Here is a 15,370-nt window from a genome sequence, read left to right as displayed (position 1 = left end):
AGCTGAAAACAGAGCGGCCACTTGCACACTGCTAAAAAAGAAGAAATGTAGCATCAAAGGAGGACATAGATTTGCATAAAATCTGCATCTGCTACTTTATATGTACAGGTGAGAATTTAGAAACAATTGCTATAATTTAAATAGAAATACAATACAGCTCACCATAGTGGGGAAGACTGTGACCAGGTGATAACCAATGCTTTGCTGTTCAGTGCCAAAGCTTGATGAGCAACATCAAAAGCCCTGCTCCCTCTCCTTAGGATTATTTATCTTTCAACTGGGCTTGGGCCAGGCAGCCTTTTAAATATAGGACGTCTTCAAACATCGCCACATTAGCAGAAGAGCAGAATACAAATGTTGTAAGCCAGGCTTCACCAGTCAGGTGCCCTCCAGATGTTTTGGCCAACAACTCTCATCAGCCCCAGTCAGCATGTGCTTGCTGAGGCTGGTGGGAGTTGTAGTCCAAAACATCTGGAGGGCACCAGATGTTGGCAAAGCCAGCTTTAAATGAACAAATCAGGGCAGCATTGGCCTCCTCCCTCTCTTTTTGTGCAACCTTACTAATTTTAGATGTGCACAGATTTACATTAATATAATCCAATTATAAAGGTTTAGCCCTTCTTTCCAGGCAAGTTTCCTTACCTTTCAAACTCCTGTCTGGTAGGAAGGAATTCAACAGGCCATGATACCACTTTCTCCATCACCCTTTTTCTGCTAGCGCACCATTTGCACACATGCCCTGCAGATGTTAGATACAGGATTTATTTATTTATTGTTTATTTATTTATTTATATACCGCCCCATAGCCGAAGCTCTCTGGGCGGTTTACAATAACTTGTTTGGATGGCAAAAGGGGCTCAGTGATAGAGCATCTGTTATGCATGTGGATTGTTCCAATTTAAATCCCTGGCATCTCTGGGTAGACTGAGAAAGGCCTCTGCCTGAAACCCAAGAGAACCGGCGTTGCCAATTAGCACAGACCACACTGAACTAGATGGACCAATGGTCTGGCTCGGTATAAGGCTGCTTGTTACATCCCAGGGTGCCAAGATTCTTGGGTTTTATTCCCAGGCTGAAAGTACAGAAGCAACATCTCTAGGCTAACAGGGAATATCATCTTTCATTTTGGATATGTGTGCAGGAGGAGGATGTGTCAGCTCAGCGCGGGTAGCTCTAAAAGGCCTAGAGAGTCAGGTTACCCTCAGCTGAACTGACGGGCTCTTTCCTATCTTCACTTTTCAACATCTTAGAAAAAAAATCAGTTTTTTTCCTCCCTCATCCCCCATCCCATCTATACATCTCACTCAAATCTTCTGCCTCATCACCACCTGCCCTCACCTCAATTTTTCAACCTGATTTTCCTTTTCATTTCTTTTGTTCTTTTCTACCCCAGTTTACCACTCTGTTTCAAGGCCCCTCCAGACTGTTTTTTTTGGGGGGGGGCAGGCCCATTCTGCAACATATCATTGACACAAGAAATGTGGATTAGTGATGGATTTATACCAGACCATCTGCACATCGCTCTGCTTCGTAAGTTGTTCTGCAAAGGTTGCCAAACAACACCACATTATCGCTGTCCAGAGGGGCACCCTTGCGCTGTAGCGTAACAAAAGTGGGACGGAAGAAAAAAGCTACAGATTTCAGACGGAAGATACGGGGACGTGTACTGGCTGGAAACAAAACAGTATGTCCACCTCGAAACTCTTGCAAACGCAAATAGTATGGCAAGTGGGATTGTGTATAACCACCGCAATACTATCATAAGCACAAATAATAATGAATGCACAATTAAAAAAACACATCTGGAGGGGCCCTCTGTCTTTCTCACCCATCCACTCCTTTTTCTGGAGTTGGGAAGACACAGAGACAGAGGAAGCTGCCTTATCCTGAGTCAGACTATTGGCCCATCTAGCTTAGTATTGTCTACACTGACTGGCAGCAGCTCTCCAGGGTTTCAGGCAAGGTTCTCTCACATCCTTGCCTGGAAATCATAGAAACAGAATAGTCACAGAATAGATTCCAGGGATTGAACTGGGGACCTTACGAATGCAAAGCAGATGCAGTTCCACTGAGCTACAGCCCTTCCACAAGGGCTCCATATCTTCTCCTCTGTTGCCAAGTTGTTCCTATAATTAACTAATTAATTAATTACATTTATATCCTGCCTTCCTCCCAGAAGGAGCCCAGTGCTCGATTTCACCATTGGGATCTCTTAATTACTAGTCCCTGTTCTAGAGATCATGGAGACGTTTGAGGAGTTACTGGAGCTCACAGCTTTCAGCCTTCAATTTTCCTTCGCTCGCTGCCCTTACAATGCATGATGGATCTGTAACTGGGGCGCTTTAGCAGGGACATGGCTGAGAATAATGGATGAAGGAAGAGAATGAATGGACAGCTGTGTCTGGGGGTGGGGGAAGAAGCTCAAGGCTGCTATCTTTAGGAGCCTCTACTCCTGCTGCCTGGGTGTCTCACAAGCAACAGCTGGGACCCACAATCCCAAAAAGGAAATTTTCTCAGGGACATTGGATACCCTTGGCTGGGAGGAAGGGTAGGGAGAGAAAGACAGAGGAAAGGAGGCGTGTACTCATCCCGCGTCCCTGCTCTTGACACACTTATGTGTGAGGCCTCAGTCTAGGGACCCAGCATCTTTCCAACCAGCCATGCTGTGCCAGATGAGTGCAAAAGCCTAGCCTAGCAAGGACCTACAGACATCCCCCCCCCGGGTGGAATGTCCAGTTGTTCCAATGAGTGGCTCGGCCCTCTATTTATTATTTATTTATTTAGGATACTTCTATCCCGCTTTATAACCTCAAGAAGCTCTCCAAGCAGCTTCTGGGGAAAAAATTGTACAATGCAACCACATCCAAATGTACTATTGGGAACAGAAATCACATTGTGTCCATAAGGTGCCAGGATTATTAAGGCAGCATTTCATGACTTCATCCTTGGCCTTCCCTGGGGCTGCCAGGCAGCAGCAAACCCACCACTGAGACAAGGGAATGGGGCTGAGGAGCTGGAATTTGCTCAGCCTGTGATGGAGGCAAGTCTTTCCTTGCTGGCTGTCGCCAAGCTAGCAGGGGCCCACTGAGAACCTCTGGGGCAAGGGAGTGGGGCTGAACGCTTAAGATTAGCTGCCAAGCTCAAGGCTTATGGTATAATTTCAAGTTTCAGAAGGAGACACTGTGTGCAAAGCTTAGAATCTGACAAAATAGTGAACCCAAGATCCCTGAATTTCATACAAGGGATTTAAAAACACACCTTTCCCCAAAGCCTCTGACATGCATAACTTCACCATAGCTAAGCCTATGTACGTATAGCCAAAATAAATACATATTATTTTCTTTGTCTTCCCACCCCTCCATTTCCTTCCCCTTCCTCTCTCTTCTCCCCTGTGTCCCACTTTCAACTGTAAGTTCCTCAAGGCAGGGACCTGCCCTCTCGTCCCTTGTAGAGCACCACGCCTATTGATGATGCAAGTCATAAATAATCGCAGTCAGTGCTTTGAGTCCTGGCAAAAGACCAAGTGAGCTCTAAGCAGGGACAGAGGTTCATGCTATCACCAAACTGGGCAGAGCCAGGACCAACCCTGGGAGAAGGTGGGGTACCACGACCCCCCCCAGGATAAGATTTCTTGAGCAGGAACTGTCAAAACCCCAATTCATTTTTTCTCTTCTCCAAGAAAGGAGTTGGCCCATTTACGTTCCTCTGTGGAGTCTATTTCTGGACTCTGGTTACCCCCACCCCCATCCCAGGAGCCAAACTTGAAGCTGTGACTATAGTTAGTTGCCCCGCCTCCTGCAGGGGGAGCCTATATAACCCCAGGGGAATTCACAGCCTTGTGTCTAGGCTGCTCATCCTTCTGGCCCCTGGGACATCCCTACCGCACCCACAGCTGCTGTTCACCCACCTGCCTGCCCTGCTGAGAAAAAAAAATGGTAAGTGGGCTCAAAGGGATGCAGGCACCCAAGGGTCTTCCCTGAGGAAATTAGGTGCAAAGGAAAAGTGGCGCAGAGCGCACACACCTCGGTTCAGCCTAGTGGAAACGTACAAAGTGGGGAGAAAAAGAAAAAAAGGAATATCGATTGATCAATCTGTTATTTTCTTTCAAAATAGGAGGGAGAGGAAGACTATGTGCCCCTTCACATTATCTTGATGAAAGACATAGTCCAATAAAACAGGTTGGACAATGGGGAGAGGAATTCGTAAGGGGATTTTTGTAAAGAGAAAATTTGTAAGGGCTTTTTCTTAAATTTTATTTCATGGCAAGAGCAGTGCCATGCAGATCTTTCTCTGATATATTTCCCCCCTTCCTTTTTCACCTGTTTCATCACTACCCTCTTCTCTCACACACACAAACCTGTCCTTTTCAGTTTCCTTCCACTTGTACATTTCCATCCCTGAGCAAAAGAAATATATGTGTGTTCAGGGAATACCTTGGAACTACTGAAGAGAGGTTTGGGGAAGATGTATAAGCGTGGGGGGGGGGAGCTGCTTGAGAACAGCATTTGACAAAGGGAAGGAAACTGGGGAGATATGAAGCCAAAAGAGCATATAGAATATGTCATAGAGAGAATGATTTGTCACCATTCCTTGTATTCCATGTTCATCTCCCCTCCTTAATATCCCATAACCATTGCTTGACTACATGCCTTAAAATGTGCAGGGGAATCCTTTCAGCCTCTGAATAACTGTATCAAGCTCTTGAAGTTTCTTGAATAATGCACCAGAATGTTTCACTCAGCTGTGAATGAGTTGCATCTCCCTTGTGAATTTTTTTTTTTTTAAATGGAGCAAAGGACAGCTGAGCAATTGCTGAGCAGACGCCTCAGGAGTCACATTCCTGGTGGCGCTGCAAGATCCACCACAAGGGAGCGACTGTCAAGGGATACCATGGAACCCTTTTGTTTTTGGAACAAGAAGCACAAGGAACATGCATTTCCCCCTTTTTGCCCTCAGAGGCCCTTTGTGTGGTTTGAAAGCTCAGCAGGACAAACACACATCTCAACTTTTGAGATCCAGGTCACAGAGTGCCACCAGCACCAGAGAGCAGGTGTACTGCAAGAGCTGTGTAGAAAGCAACTGCGAGTCCACACCACTTGTGCGGGCAAGCCAAGCCACCCTACACATTGCAGGCAAAAATAACCCATCACCAAGCTGCTGAATCTATCAATGACACATCTAATGGCACTCATAGGGCAATCCTATATATGTCTACTCAGAAGTAAGCCCCAGTGAGTTCAATGGGGCTTACTCGCAAGCAGTTGCATATAGGATTGCCACATAAGAGAGACATCTAAATTGTCAGGGTGTGTTGTGTTGGCTCAGTCTTGTGCAGTATATAACAGAGATTTCCCAAATCTTTATGAGGCACTTTTCAGGGGTTTTGGTAATTTCTTAGCCCTACACCTTCACCCACACACCCAACCACACCTAAACGTCTACCTGACGAGGACATCCAACACTACCACCCAGCTGAGATCTTGTTCAAACTTCTTTGTAGCCATCATAGCGTGTTCTGCTCATATACAATCAGCCAAACTGGTAATATTGCAGGAGGATCAAGGAGAGATCATTTATGCCTCATCAACACCTATGTTTTTAATCTCTTGCTCCAAGCCTACCTCCAAGAGGGCCCAGAGCACTATTTTGCAAGTGTTTCTGGTACATCCGGATACTGGAATACTTTTCCACTTGTGCCTTTGGCCATTTCTCCCACATCTTTGGAAACTTCCAGAACTAGCCCCCTCATCAATTGTCACTACTTGAGGTTCAAGTTGTGAGATCCTTTCTTCCTCCCCACTCCCCAATAGCTTTGGGAATATTGAAAAAAGACTGGGAATGCTTTAATGCATCTCCAGATTATTGCCCTTCACCACATCCTGGTTTGCCCCTGAATACATGTATAAGGCAGTGTGGCTGCTGCCTGTGGGGAGCCAGCAACCATTCCAAGCAGCAGGGCAGCTTCCAGAGTTCCAGGTCATAATCACATACATTTATAAAATATATACAGGCATAAGTACGTACACAATCAACATAGCTTTGTTCAATGGAGATGTGGTAGACCTAGGCTGGGAAGGAACACGGATGAAAAAAGAGGTAAATACCTCTTCCAGTTTGGCTTTTCACACAGGGCAAAGCTTAGAAAGTAGCTGGAGGTGTTTATGGTGGTTTGAGGAGCAACCCATCTGTACACCCCTTGATATTAAGGCACATTAACAGGTTTGGAAATATTTTCTGGTACAACTTTTTTAATCACAGGAACAGGTTTTGCTAAAATCAGGTTGGATCACTCCTGTTTTATTTCCCCAAATTCTCTTTTGGCAGAAAAAAAAAGCCAGGCAATGTATTATTAGCATTCATTTATTTATTTGTCAAAGCCTGTAAGAACAGTTTTTGGAAGCTATAATTTCAGGAGACACAAGACTAATTTACAACATTTGCTGAGCACCTCATCACACTTACACATGCACCAGATTACAGTATATTTTGGGGACTATCTCAAACATTACCTATTTCAACCTCTTGATTTGAAGCAGGAGTTGTTGGTCCTGCCATCTTTCAAGCCAAAAGTGCCATTTCTCAACAATGACAAATATTTTCAGTGTGTTCATCAAAGGATCCCTTTCCTCCCAATTTTTAAAACCTTTTATATTTTTAAAACCTTTGCTACCACAATAAAATGTTTTTCCCACTCCCCATGTTTATGAAAAAATTGGTATCCTCATCCTGTTATGCTAATGGATGTAGTGGCCTGATCATTAATTCCCATTTGAACCCATGACAGGCACCCAAGAAGGCAAAGAGAAGGGCAGCAGCCGAAGGAGGAAGCTCCAATGTCTTCTCCATGTTTGACCAAACACAAATCCAAGAGTTCAAAGAGGTAAGAGATAAGGAAGAGATGGAGGAGAGAATGAATGTAATCTGCTGGAAATCGTAATGTATGTTTCTTAAAGCTAACCTGGGCTATTCAGTAAAGACTATTTTTGAGAAAGTCACTGACAAATTTAGGAGCTTTTTTTTTAAGATTACAAGAAAGGAACAGGATTAACAGTGTAATCCTATACATGTCTCCTCAGAAGTAAGCCCTATAGAGTTTAATGGGACTTAACTCCCAGGTAACTATGTATAGCAGCTGTGGGGAACCTTTGGCCCTCCAGGTGTTGCTGAACTACAACTTCCATCACTCTGTCCATTGGCTGTGCTTGCTAGGGCTGATGGGAGTTGTAGTTCAGCAACATCTGGAGGGGGCACTCCTGGTGTATAGGATGCAGCCTCAGTGTTTGGAGGTTGGTTTGTGTGGTCATGTCAGTCTAGCTCAGAGATCAGGATACAGAAGTTATTCATCATCATCATCATCATCATAGTAGAATGTTCAGATCTGTAGATCACCCTCTTGAACAGAAACTGAAATTTGAGGACAACAAGGCTGGGAAAAGAGGAAAGGTCTAGATAAGGTATGTGGAAGGATTTTCTGACCACAAGATACCTACAGAGGCAATGGAATTTTCATCTGTGGATTATTTAAAAGAAACACATTGATAGACATTGGTGGCAGATTTATTAGACAGAATTAACCCTTTAAAAATGGAGCAGCTGCTGAAATCCTGCCCACCAAATTTCACATGTGAAGGCCCATACCTCGCTAATTTTCCCTTCCCAAACTTCACTTTCACAGTTCAGGTTCTGTCAGATATTTATCATGGTAGACATTCTCAAATTCTGAGGAGTTTTTCAAAGGAGAGGAGAGAGAGAGAGAGAGAGAGAGAGAGAGAGAGAGAATGAATCCACTGGTGGTACAATTCAACCAAGTTCTAAGAAAGTTCCCCTGCCTCTTTAGGATACAGATTCTCAGGGGAGCTGAAATTGTCAATGCCATCTAGCTGTGCTGTGCAACCCTAGGCATGTTTATTCAGGAGAAAGCCTCACTTTGTTCAGTGGCACTTACTCCCAGGTAAGCATACGTAGGATTGCAGCCTTGAAAGGTGCTCTTATCTCTTCTGGCTCCTCTATTTTCTTTGGCGGATCCACCATCCTTTCTGCACATAACTTAGTAGCCCTCCCTCTTGTAATAGTAATCCCAGTTCATTCCACTTTGGAAGCCGGGATAGTGGTGGGAACCTTCCATATGAAGCTCATCCTCTCATGCCTCTGGGATTCTTTCCCCCCATTTCAAGGAGGCGTTTCCTTGCCCTTTTGCAGGCGCTGCTGTTGCCCCTCAGTGCCCCCAAGCCCAAGAATGGCGGTGTTTCCTTTCTGAGACCCTTGAGACACAGCCGTGTCTATTTTGGGTTAGGGAGGACCAAGAAAGTAGGTGACATCTGTGCTTGGATGCAGCAAGTGGCAGCTCCTTACAAGGAGATCTTTGGAGACGGGTTCTGGGAGACAGGCCTGGAAGAGGAGTGTAGGGCAGCAGAAGGCTTCCTAGTTCCAAACCCCTTGAAAGCAAAGATTGGCCCAGCCTCATCAAGGTTGAAAATGCTTCAGCTCTAGATCTCAAAATCTGGGGGGAAGGAAACAAAAGACTACATTTGGGGTTAGAGTGGGACAGGAAAAGAAGGATCATCACTCATTCCAGCTCTTTGGGGAGTTTTATTGGCCTTCCGCCTGTCAACTCCCATTTTGAACCTTTTTTACTTTTTCGATGACCATCCTTTTAAAGACCTTTGGTGCAGAGAGCAAATCCTTGCCCCCTGGGACATTTATTTTGTTACAATCATAGCCTGCCTCCCTCTAAAGATCTTGGGGAAGCATACATGGTTCTTCCCCCGCCCCATCTCCTGATTTATCCTCACAACAACCCTGAAAGTGTGGGACAGACACCAGGTCACCTAGTGAGCTTTGTGGCTGGACTAGGGATTTGAACCAGGTCTCCCTTTTCCACACTGGGCATCAAAAGAAGAGCTTTAGTTTCTCGCCTGGCACCACATCCTCTGCTCCTCTTGAGTGTTCCCTGAGCCTCTTCCTGCTTAGCTGATCTCCACTTTTGAGAAGTCCTGTCTGGAGAGTCCCCGCCAGGATGCTTCCGGACTGCCACTGTTTGCATGTGAGGTTCAATCACATACTGGCAAATTCAGGTTGCGCAATTGCAGTTGATGGGGGGGACAACAAACCCCCTTCCCCAAAAGATCGAACTTTTTGCAATAAGGAAAGTGATGAGGAAATGCACTGGAAAGTGTGGCAGAACACTTGCTTTGACGCAATGTTGTCTAACTTCCCCGTAAGCGAATCAGAATGAATGCTTATTAAAGAAATAGCCAACATTGTCTACTGAAACTGAATAGAATTTTATATATCCTTTTTTTGCTGTTGCCATGAAGGGAGGGGTGCATTCGTTCTTCGTTCTTTATTTGATTTTCCTTTCAGTGCAGTTCTCTTTAGTTATAAAGAGACTGGTTTGAATCATTCTAAAATATGTTGGTTAGTTTTCTTTTTAGATATTTGCAGATTTAATTATAACTCAATATATGTAAAATTAAAATCAATAAAAATTATTTTTTTTAAAATAGCCAAAATTGTCTAAACTCCCTGCAAGTAAATCAGGATGAATGCTCAAGAAGCAGGTTGTCTGGAAGCACCTCCAATTAGAATAGTAAATACTGAGAGGAAGGGCAGGATATAAATAAATATTATTATTATTATTATTATTCCAGCTTTATGCTATGGAGCTTTGCATCTTTTGGGTTGAATTTTCTTTTTTTGGACAAGGGTCCTGGCAGTGGGTGGCTAGTGGTTCCATGTCAGCAGAGCAGTGGAATCCGCTCTGGGTTTTAGTCCGAGCTTTCAAAGACCTATCCAGAGTGCAAAGAGCAGATTCCAGTGCCCCACTGCCATGGAGCCACCAGCGGACACCGAGTCCTAGACTGGACTGCTTTTGTTTGCTGGGATTCAGACTTAAAACAGTTTTATCCTACTTTCAGCAAAAAAAAAATGCCCACAGCAGCTTTCAGATCAGGACAAACAAGGCATTCTCTGTCCTCAGGCTCCCAGTCTGAAAGACATGGCATATAAAGTGACAGGGAGGCAGGAGGGAAAAAAGCAAACCAACTCGGTTGTAGAGTTCTTGTAACGCCCAGCTGGAATGGAAAGAGTTCAAGGAGAGGAGGGTCCAAATCTAAATGTGCAGAATTGATGGAGGCCCTGCCGTTCCATTCTTCTCCCCCTCTCCTATAGGCTGATGGAAGGACATGTTGTTTGCTGATTGTCAGTTCCTCAGGGCAGAGACCTTTTGCCCAAGCTACTCTGCCAAGTGCCATGGAAACTGCTGGTACCGTATAAACGATTATGATACCACTGCTGCTTAATTGCCTCTCTCCACATCTGCCCAGCAGCAGCAAAGGGTTTTTCCAGTCAGCATTATTTAGGGCGTTGACTGTTCAGTTTTTATACATGGTTGAAAAGGGTCATTCCCCAAGCAAGCGCTTCTACATTTCTCTCCCACTGCCCGCCCACCCACTCACTCTTTCTGGCTCTCAAGCTGCAATGTTATATTGCTGGGATGATGCCATTTCCACCCCCACTCCAGCAATTGTAATTATCCTCTTTAAAATGAAGAGAGAGTTGGCAGCTCCTCCTCCGCCTTTTCATCCCACCGACACTGTGGTATGGAGCAGCTCATTTTTTGTTGTTTAGCAGGAAAGTGACGCTGCACAGCCCCCAAGGGAGAATAGTGAGTGAGTCAAGGAAGGAGTTAGCTCTCCCCTGTCCTCCCCCCCCCCCCCCGCTATCCTCCGGAGATCTCATCAACAGCTCCTTCGGAATGTGCCACCTGTCCCTTTAGGGAGGGACACTGGGTTTAATATGGGACAGAAGATTGTTCCCATTCCTGGTAGAGGCGAAGAGGGATATCAAGTGACAGGTGTCTCTGGGGCACAGCTGCGGAAAAGCGGGGAGGGAAAAGAGAGGCCCAGTGGGGATCCTGCTGTGCTGGAGCTGGTATTTTTCCAGTCCCATAATGCACTGCTGGATAAGCGTCAGAGAAGGAGGTCGGGACGAGAAAGGATTCTGGTTCCAACCCTGGCCATATGTCCTGAAGCGCCCTTAACTTTAACCCTCCTGTCCACACATTAAAAGTCCAGAGACAAGAGGTTTGGCAACTTCCTTGAGTAAATTGTACAGCAGCTACAGCTGCATGTCTTGACCAGCGCTCAGTGGCCCCAGGTTAATTTTTTATTCTTCGTTCTACCCCAGCATTTAAACACTTAGAAGTCGCTAATACATCAACTCCCCTTTATCCTTGTGTTCTCTGAGCCATCCTGTCACCCTCCAGCAAGGCTGGCTGGGGCTGATGGGAATTGTAGTTCAAAACATCTGGAAGGCATCAGGTTGGCAAAGTCTGCTCTTGGCTATTATATGCTCAGTTACTTTTTTCTTGTGATGGGTACTGTACTCCATTCCCTGAGTTGTATGCAATGCGAGCCCTACTCTGAGCAGACCCACTGAAATGAATGAACAAAGCTTATGCGAAGATTAGATTATATCCAGCCTTTATTGAGCATTCATTCTGAGATTGTTTACAGGGCAGTTTTATGGCAAATGGGTATTCATCCTGATTTGCTTGCAGGTTGTTTATATGGCTTCCTGTTAGTCATTAGTCCATCCCACATTTTTCAGGGCATTTCCCTTCACTTTCCAAACCTCAGAAAGTCAGCTTTTTAAAAGTGGATTTGCTGCAGTAGGGGGAGAGAGCTGTTTAGTCCACCTTAACTGTAGAAACCTAAAGTTCTGGTCTGTGCTTGGAAATAGTGATGGTCTGGAAGCACCTGTAATTGTTCAAGAATTCTTAAAATGTGGTGAACTGGAGGCTGTGTCCAACTTTGTTTCAACCAGCAACCAAGCCAGACTAGCTACTGTATACGGAAGTGGGAGAGGGTTCCAGAGGTCATCATCACTACCCAACAGTTCTTGAAGTCAGAATAATCCTTCTTAATATTCCTTTGGATATTATTTCCAAAAGTCAAATTTGACTTTCAAAGCAAGTTAATGCAAAACTGAAGGTGGTGTATGTTGACCTTATCATGGGCATTGACGGGATGAAACAAAGGAACTGAAATGTGTACTGTCAACACAGGAGTGTTGTGTGATCTTCCATTTACTGATGGATAGGCACGGTGTATCAACAAAGCATTATGTAGCTACAGAAAACCTGTTCACCCACATCCATTGATGAGCTTGGAGCCCATATATGTGCATGTCTCATGACCTGGTTCACTGGCAGTGAATGTATGAACTGGCTCCACTGAAATGTTTTCTGTTGGAGGTTCTGAGGTGGTATGAAATTTCCAATTAAATTCCTGGTGGTTGATCTGCAGTGGCTTATTCACACCTGCAAATTGTCACTCATGGCAGCAGGAATCAAGTGCTGAACATGCAAATGAATCCTTAAGAGGACCAGTGAAATCTTAACAGTAGATCACTGCTGTTTTATATGCACACAGAGCTTATGCTGAGTTATATGCAAGTATCAGACATAGCTGAGGAAGCATAAATGTTTTCAAAGCCTGTGTGGCACCATAATGCAAATCTGTGTGCATACTGAGTGGACAGATTCAAGAACCAACGGTTGTTGCAAAGTAGCGTTACCCTACAAATCCTAGATGCTGGCTGCATCCATTTTTGTTGGGGGGGGGGATGGAAGGATGCTGAAGGTGAATTCCCACCATGTTTGCTTCTCTCCCATTTCTTAGGCTTTCACTGTCATTGACCAGAACAGAGATGGCATCATTGACAAGGACGACCTGCGAGATACATTTGGTGCCATGGGTAAGAGAAAAGGGTGCTTTGAAAGAGCATGACAGCGTGAGACATAAAGCAAAGCTTACGGGACTGATGGAACCCTCAAACTCCATCCTCAGCAGCTAATCCTGCTCTTCCTATCTCTGCAGGGCGCATGAACGTGAAGAATGAGGAGCTGGAAGCCATGATCAAGGAGGCCAACGGCCCAATCAACTTCACTGTCTTCCTCACCATGTTTGGTGAGAAGCTGAAGGGTGAGTGATTTCCCCATCTACCTCTCCTTCTTCCTTACTTGATAGCAGAATCACACTTGTCACTGTCACCCCTGCCTTACACCTGCCAATCCCCCCACAGGTGCTGATCCTGAGGATGTCATCATTGGCGCCTTCAAAATCCTGGACCCTGAGGGCAAGGGCACTGTCAAGAAGAAGTTGTGAGTATCTACCCCAGCTCACTTTCACATTGGTACTCAGATGGTTAATATGCCACACCAAACCATTGTTTCACTATCCTTAGGTTCATGTGCTCCCCATTCCTCCTGCATGCACTTAAGATTCACTTTCTGACTCGCTTGATCAAGCAAGTCACAGTTTGCCATTACTCTCAAATTGGTAACCATGGTTTGTGTTTACCCTCCAAACAGGAATTAGAAACCACAGTTTGAAGCAGGTTTCCAGTTCTGGTTGGGAAGGCAAATGCAAACCATAGTGTGTCAGTTCATATGTGAAAACAAACTGTGGTTTGCCAATAATAAGTCAGTGAGGGCATGATATTGCGTGCGGGAAGCAAGAAGCTTGTACCCATGGGTTCAGACCTGACAGCCAAACCATGTATACGCTGCCATGTCTGAACCATCCCACTATATCTCAGATGGTTATGCATTGTCTGTACCTACACTACAAACTTATAGAATCCATTTTACACTAGTTTAATTGTCTTTACTTCCTTTCAAAAATAATTCTGGCAGCTGTAAGACCTGTGAGAATACAGAACCCTTACCAAACTGTCATTGCTGATGGCTTTGAGATTTTTCTAACAGTTCCTTTGTCTTTTTCATAAAATGATGGCATCCTGGAAAAACTTATATTAAATCTGTGGTGTAGATGTGCATGCTGTTGCAGGGTTAAAGATCTTGCAAAGCTGGGATTCAAAGGGGTCATGTTGCCTAGGAAAATGGCCTCTGGGGGGCGGAGAGGTTGTGAAGAGCAAAGAATGCTTCCAAACAAAATATATTTCTGTCAGTGAGGGCTTTCAGACTGGGAGCAGAGGGGCTGTACAGCAGAAATTTTCCAGACTAAGAGGCCATTTCAAGCTGGAGCATTTGAAGACAATCTAATAAAGGCTCACAAAGATCTGGGGATCCCTCTCACACATCTTCCTCTCTTTGCCTCACTGCAGCTTGGAAGAACTCCTGACTACCCAGTGTGACCGGTTCACCCCAGAAGAGGTAAAGGAAGTTCCCTAGATTATGCTGAAGTCCCAATCCTTTCTTTTCTCGCCTATATTTTCTCTCCTCATCCCTTCTCCAGTATTCTGCCGTGTGCCAGTCCTTGCAAAAAAAATATAGGGTACACTTCACTGATCTGCCAAACTAATTATGAATACATAAAGGCACAACAACATGCTTCTGAGAATGTGCGGTGAGCTTCGCTGTCGTTGTGGAGTAATCCTAGCGCACATCCGCACAGTTTCTAGGCTGGAAGTGTAGCTTCCAAGCAGGCTTGATCTCTTACTCCTGTTTATCTGTATTTTCTGGATTTAGGGTTGAAGGCCTTCACGTTAAGCTGGATGGGAAGGGAAAGCACTCAGATCAAGAGAACGTTAAAAGTGGCTGTTACAAAACTCTCATATGACAGAACAGTGTAGGTCTGTCCCAACAGAAGGGTTTAAATGTACCAGTTCCATCACAGAACAGAACTAAGGTGCAGAGAGGCAGTGAGGCTGGGAGAGAAAGGAAGCTGGAGCAGCAGTTGCAGTTCTGCGGAAGACCTTGTAACAATCGTAAAAGATGATATGTTGTTAACATCAAGCAGCTTCTTTGGTCCTGAATTCCTCACTCCTCTCCCTTCACCTTTTTAGTCATCTGCATTAAAAATACCACCAACATATTTACTGTTTTGAGCTTCCTGGGAAGGGCAACCAATTCGGAAATCAGACAACTTCTCATCTGAAACCTTCTTGCCTCTTGCAGATCAAGAACATGTGGCAGGCCTTCCCTCCAGATGTGGCTGGCAACGTTGACTACAAGAACATTTGCTACATCATCACACACGGAGAGGAAAAGGAAGGGGAATAAACCCCAGATCTCCCACCCTTGCTTTGTGGGGGAATCCACTCAGACACCCCCAGGCCGGGGAGTTCGCCTTACACCGGTCCCTGATGATCCACACACTTTTGTACCCAGCAACATACATGCCAAACCTGTTATTTATTAGGATTATTATTTGGGGAGGAAAACTTTGCCCCCAAAGCCAACTCCTGCCTTCAGCTAGTCTTAACCTAACCGGAACCTTCCTCCATAAAACATCTTAATAAAGATGACGACATCTCTGTTTCTAATGCCCCTGTTGTTACAGTCTCTTTGTCTTCTCTCAATATGAAATACAGATATCTGTAGAATGGGTTCATATGGCGGGCA

The 15,370-nt window shown here is 44.9% G+C and overlaps 1 protein-coding gene across 1 annotated transcript; it reads left to right on the top strand.

Moving 5' to 3' along the window:
* Positions 1–3,826: 3,826 nt before the first annotated feature.
* On the top strand, positions 3,827–15,293 carry MYL11 (myosin light chain 11). The gene is made up of 7 exons (XM_061592160.1): positions 3,827–3,935; positions 6,785–6,880; positions 12,684–12,759; positions 12,882–12,986; positions 13,087–13,165; positions 14,131–14,179; positions 14,924–15,293. Exons 1-7 carry the CDS (start codon positions 3,933–3,935, stop codon positions 15,026–15,028), a joined length of 513 nt encoding a protein of 170 aa, XP_061448144.1. The 5' UTR covers positions 3,827–3,932; the 3' UTR covers positions 15,029–15,293.
* Positions 15,294–15,370: the final 77 nt, after the last annotated feature.

Source organism: Rhineura floridana, chromosome 11, assembly GCF_030035675.1.
Source record: "Rhineura floridana isolate rRhiFlo1 chromosome 11, rRhiFlo1.hap2, whole genome shotgun sequence".
NCBI lineage: Eukaryota > Metazoa > Chordata > Lepidosauria > Squamata > Rhineuridae > Rhineura > Rhineura floridana.
Note: the sequence above shows the minus strand (reverse complement) of the source record. Positions and strands in the feature narration are given on the sequence as shown.

Excerpts from the sequence above, each read along its gene's own strand:
- MYL11 (XM_061592160.1), top strand. Across the intron at positions 12,760-12,881 it reads AGATACATTTGGTGCCATGG|GGCGCATGAACGTGAAGAAT; the intron begins GTAAGAGAAAAG and ends CTATCTCTGCAG. Across the intron at positions 14,180-14,923 it reads ACCGGTTCACCCCAGAAGAG|ATCAAGAACATGTGGCAGGC; the intron begins GTAAAGGAAGTT and ends TGCCTCTTGCAG.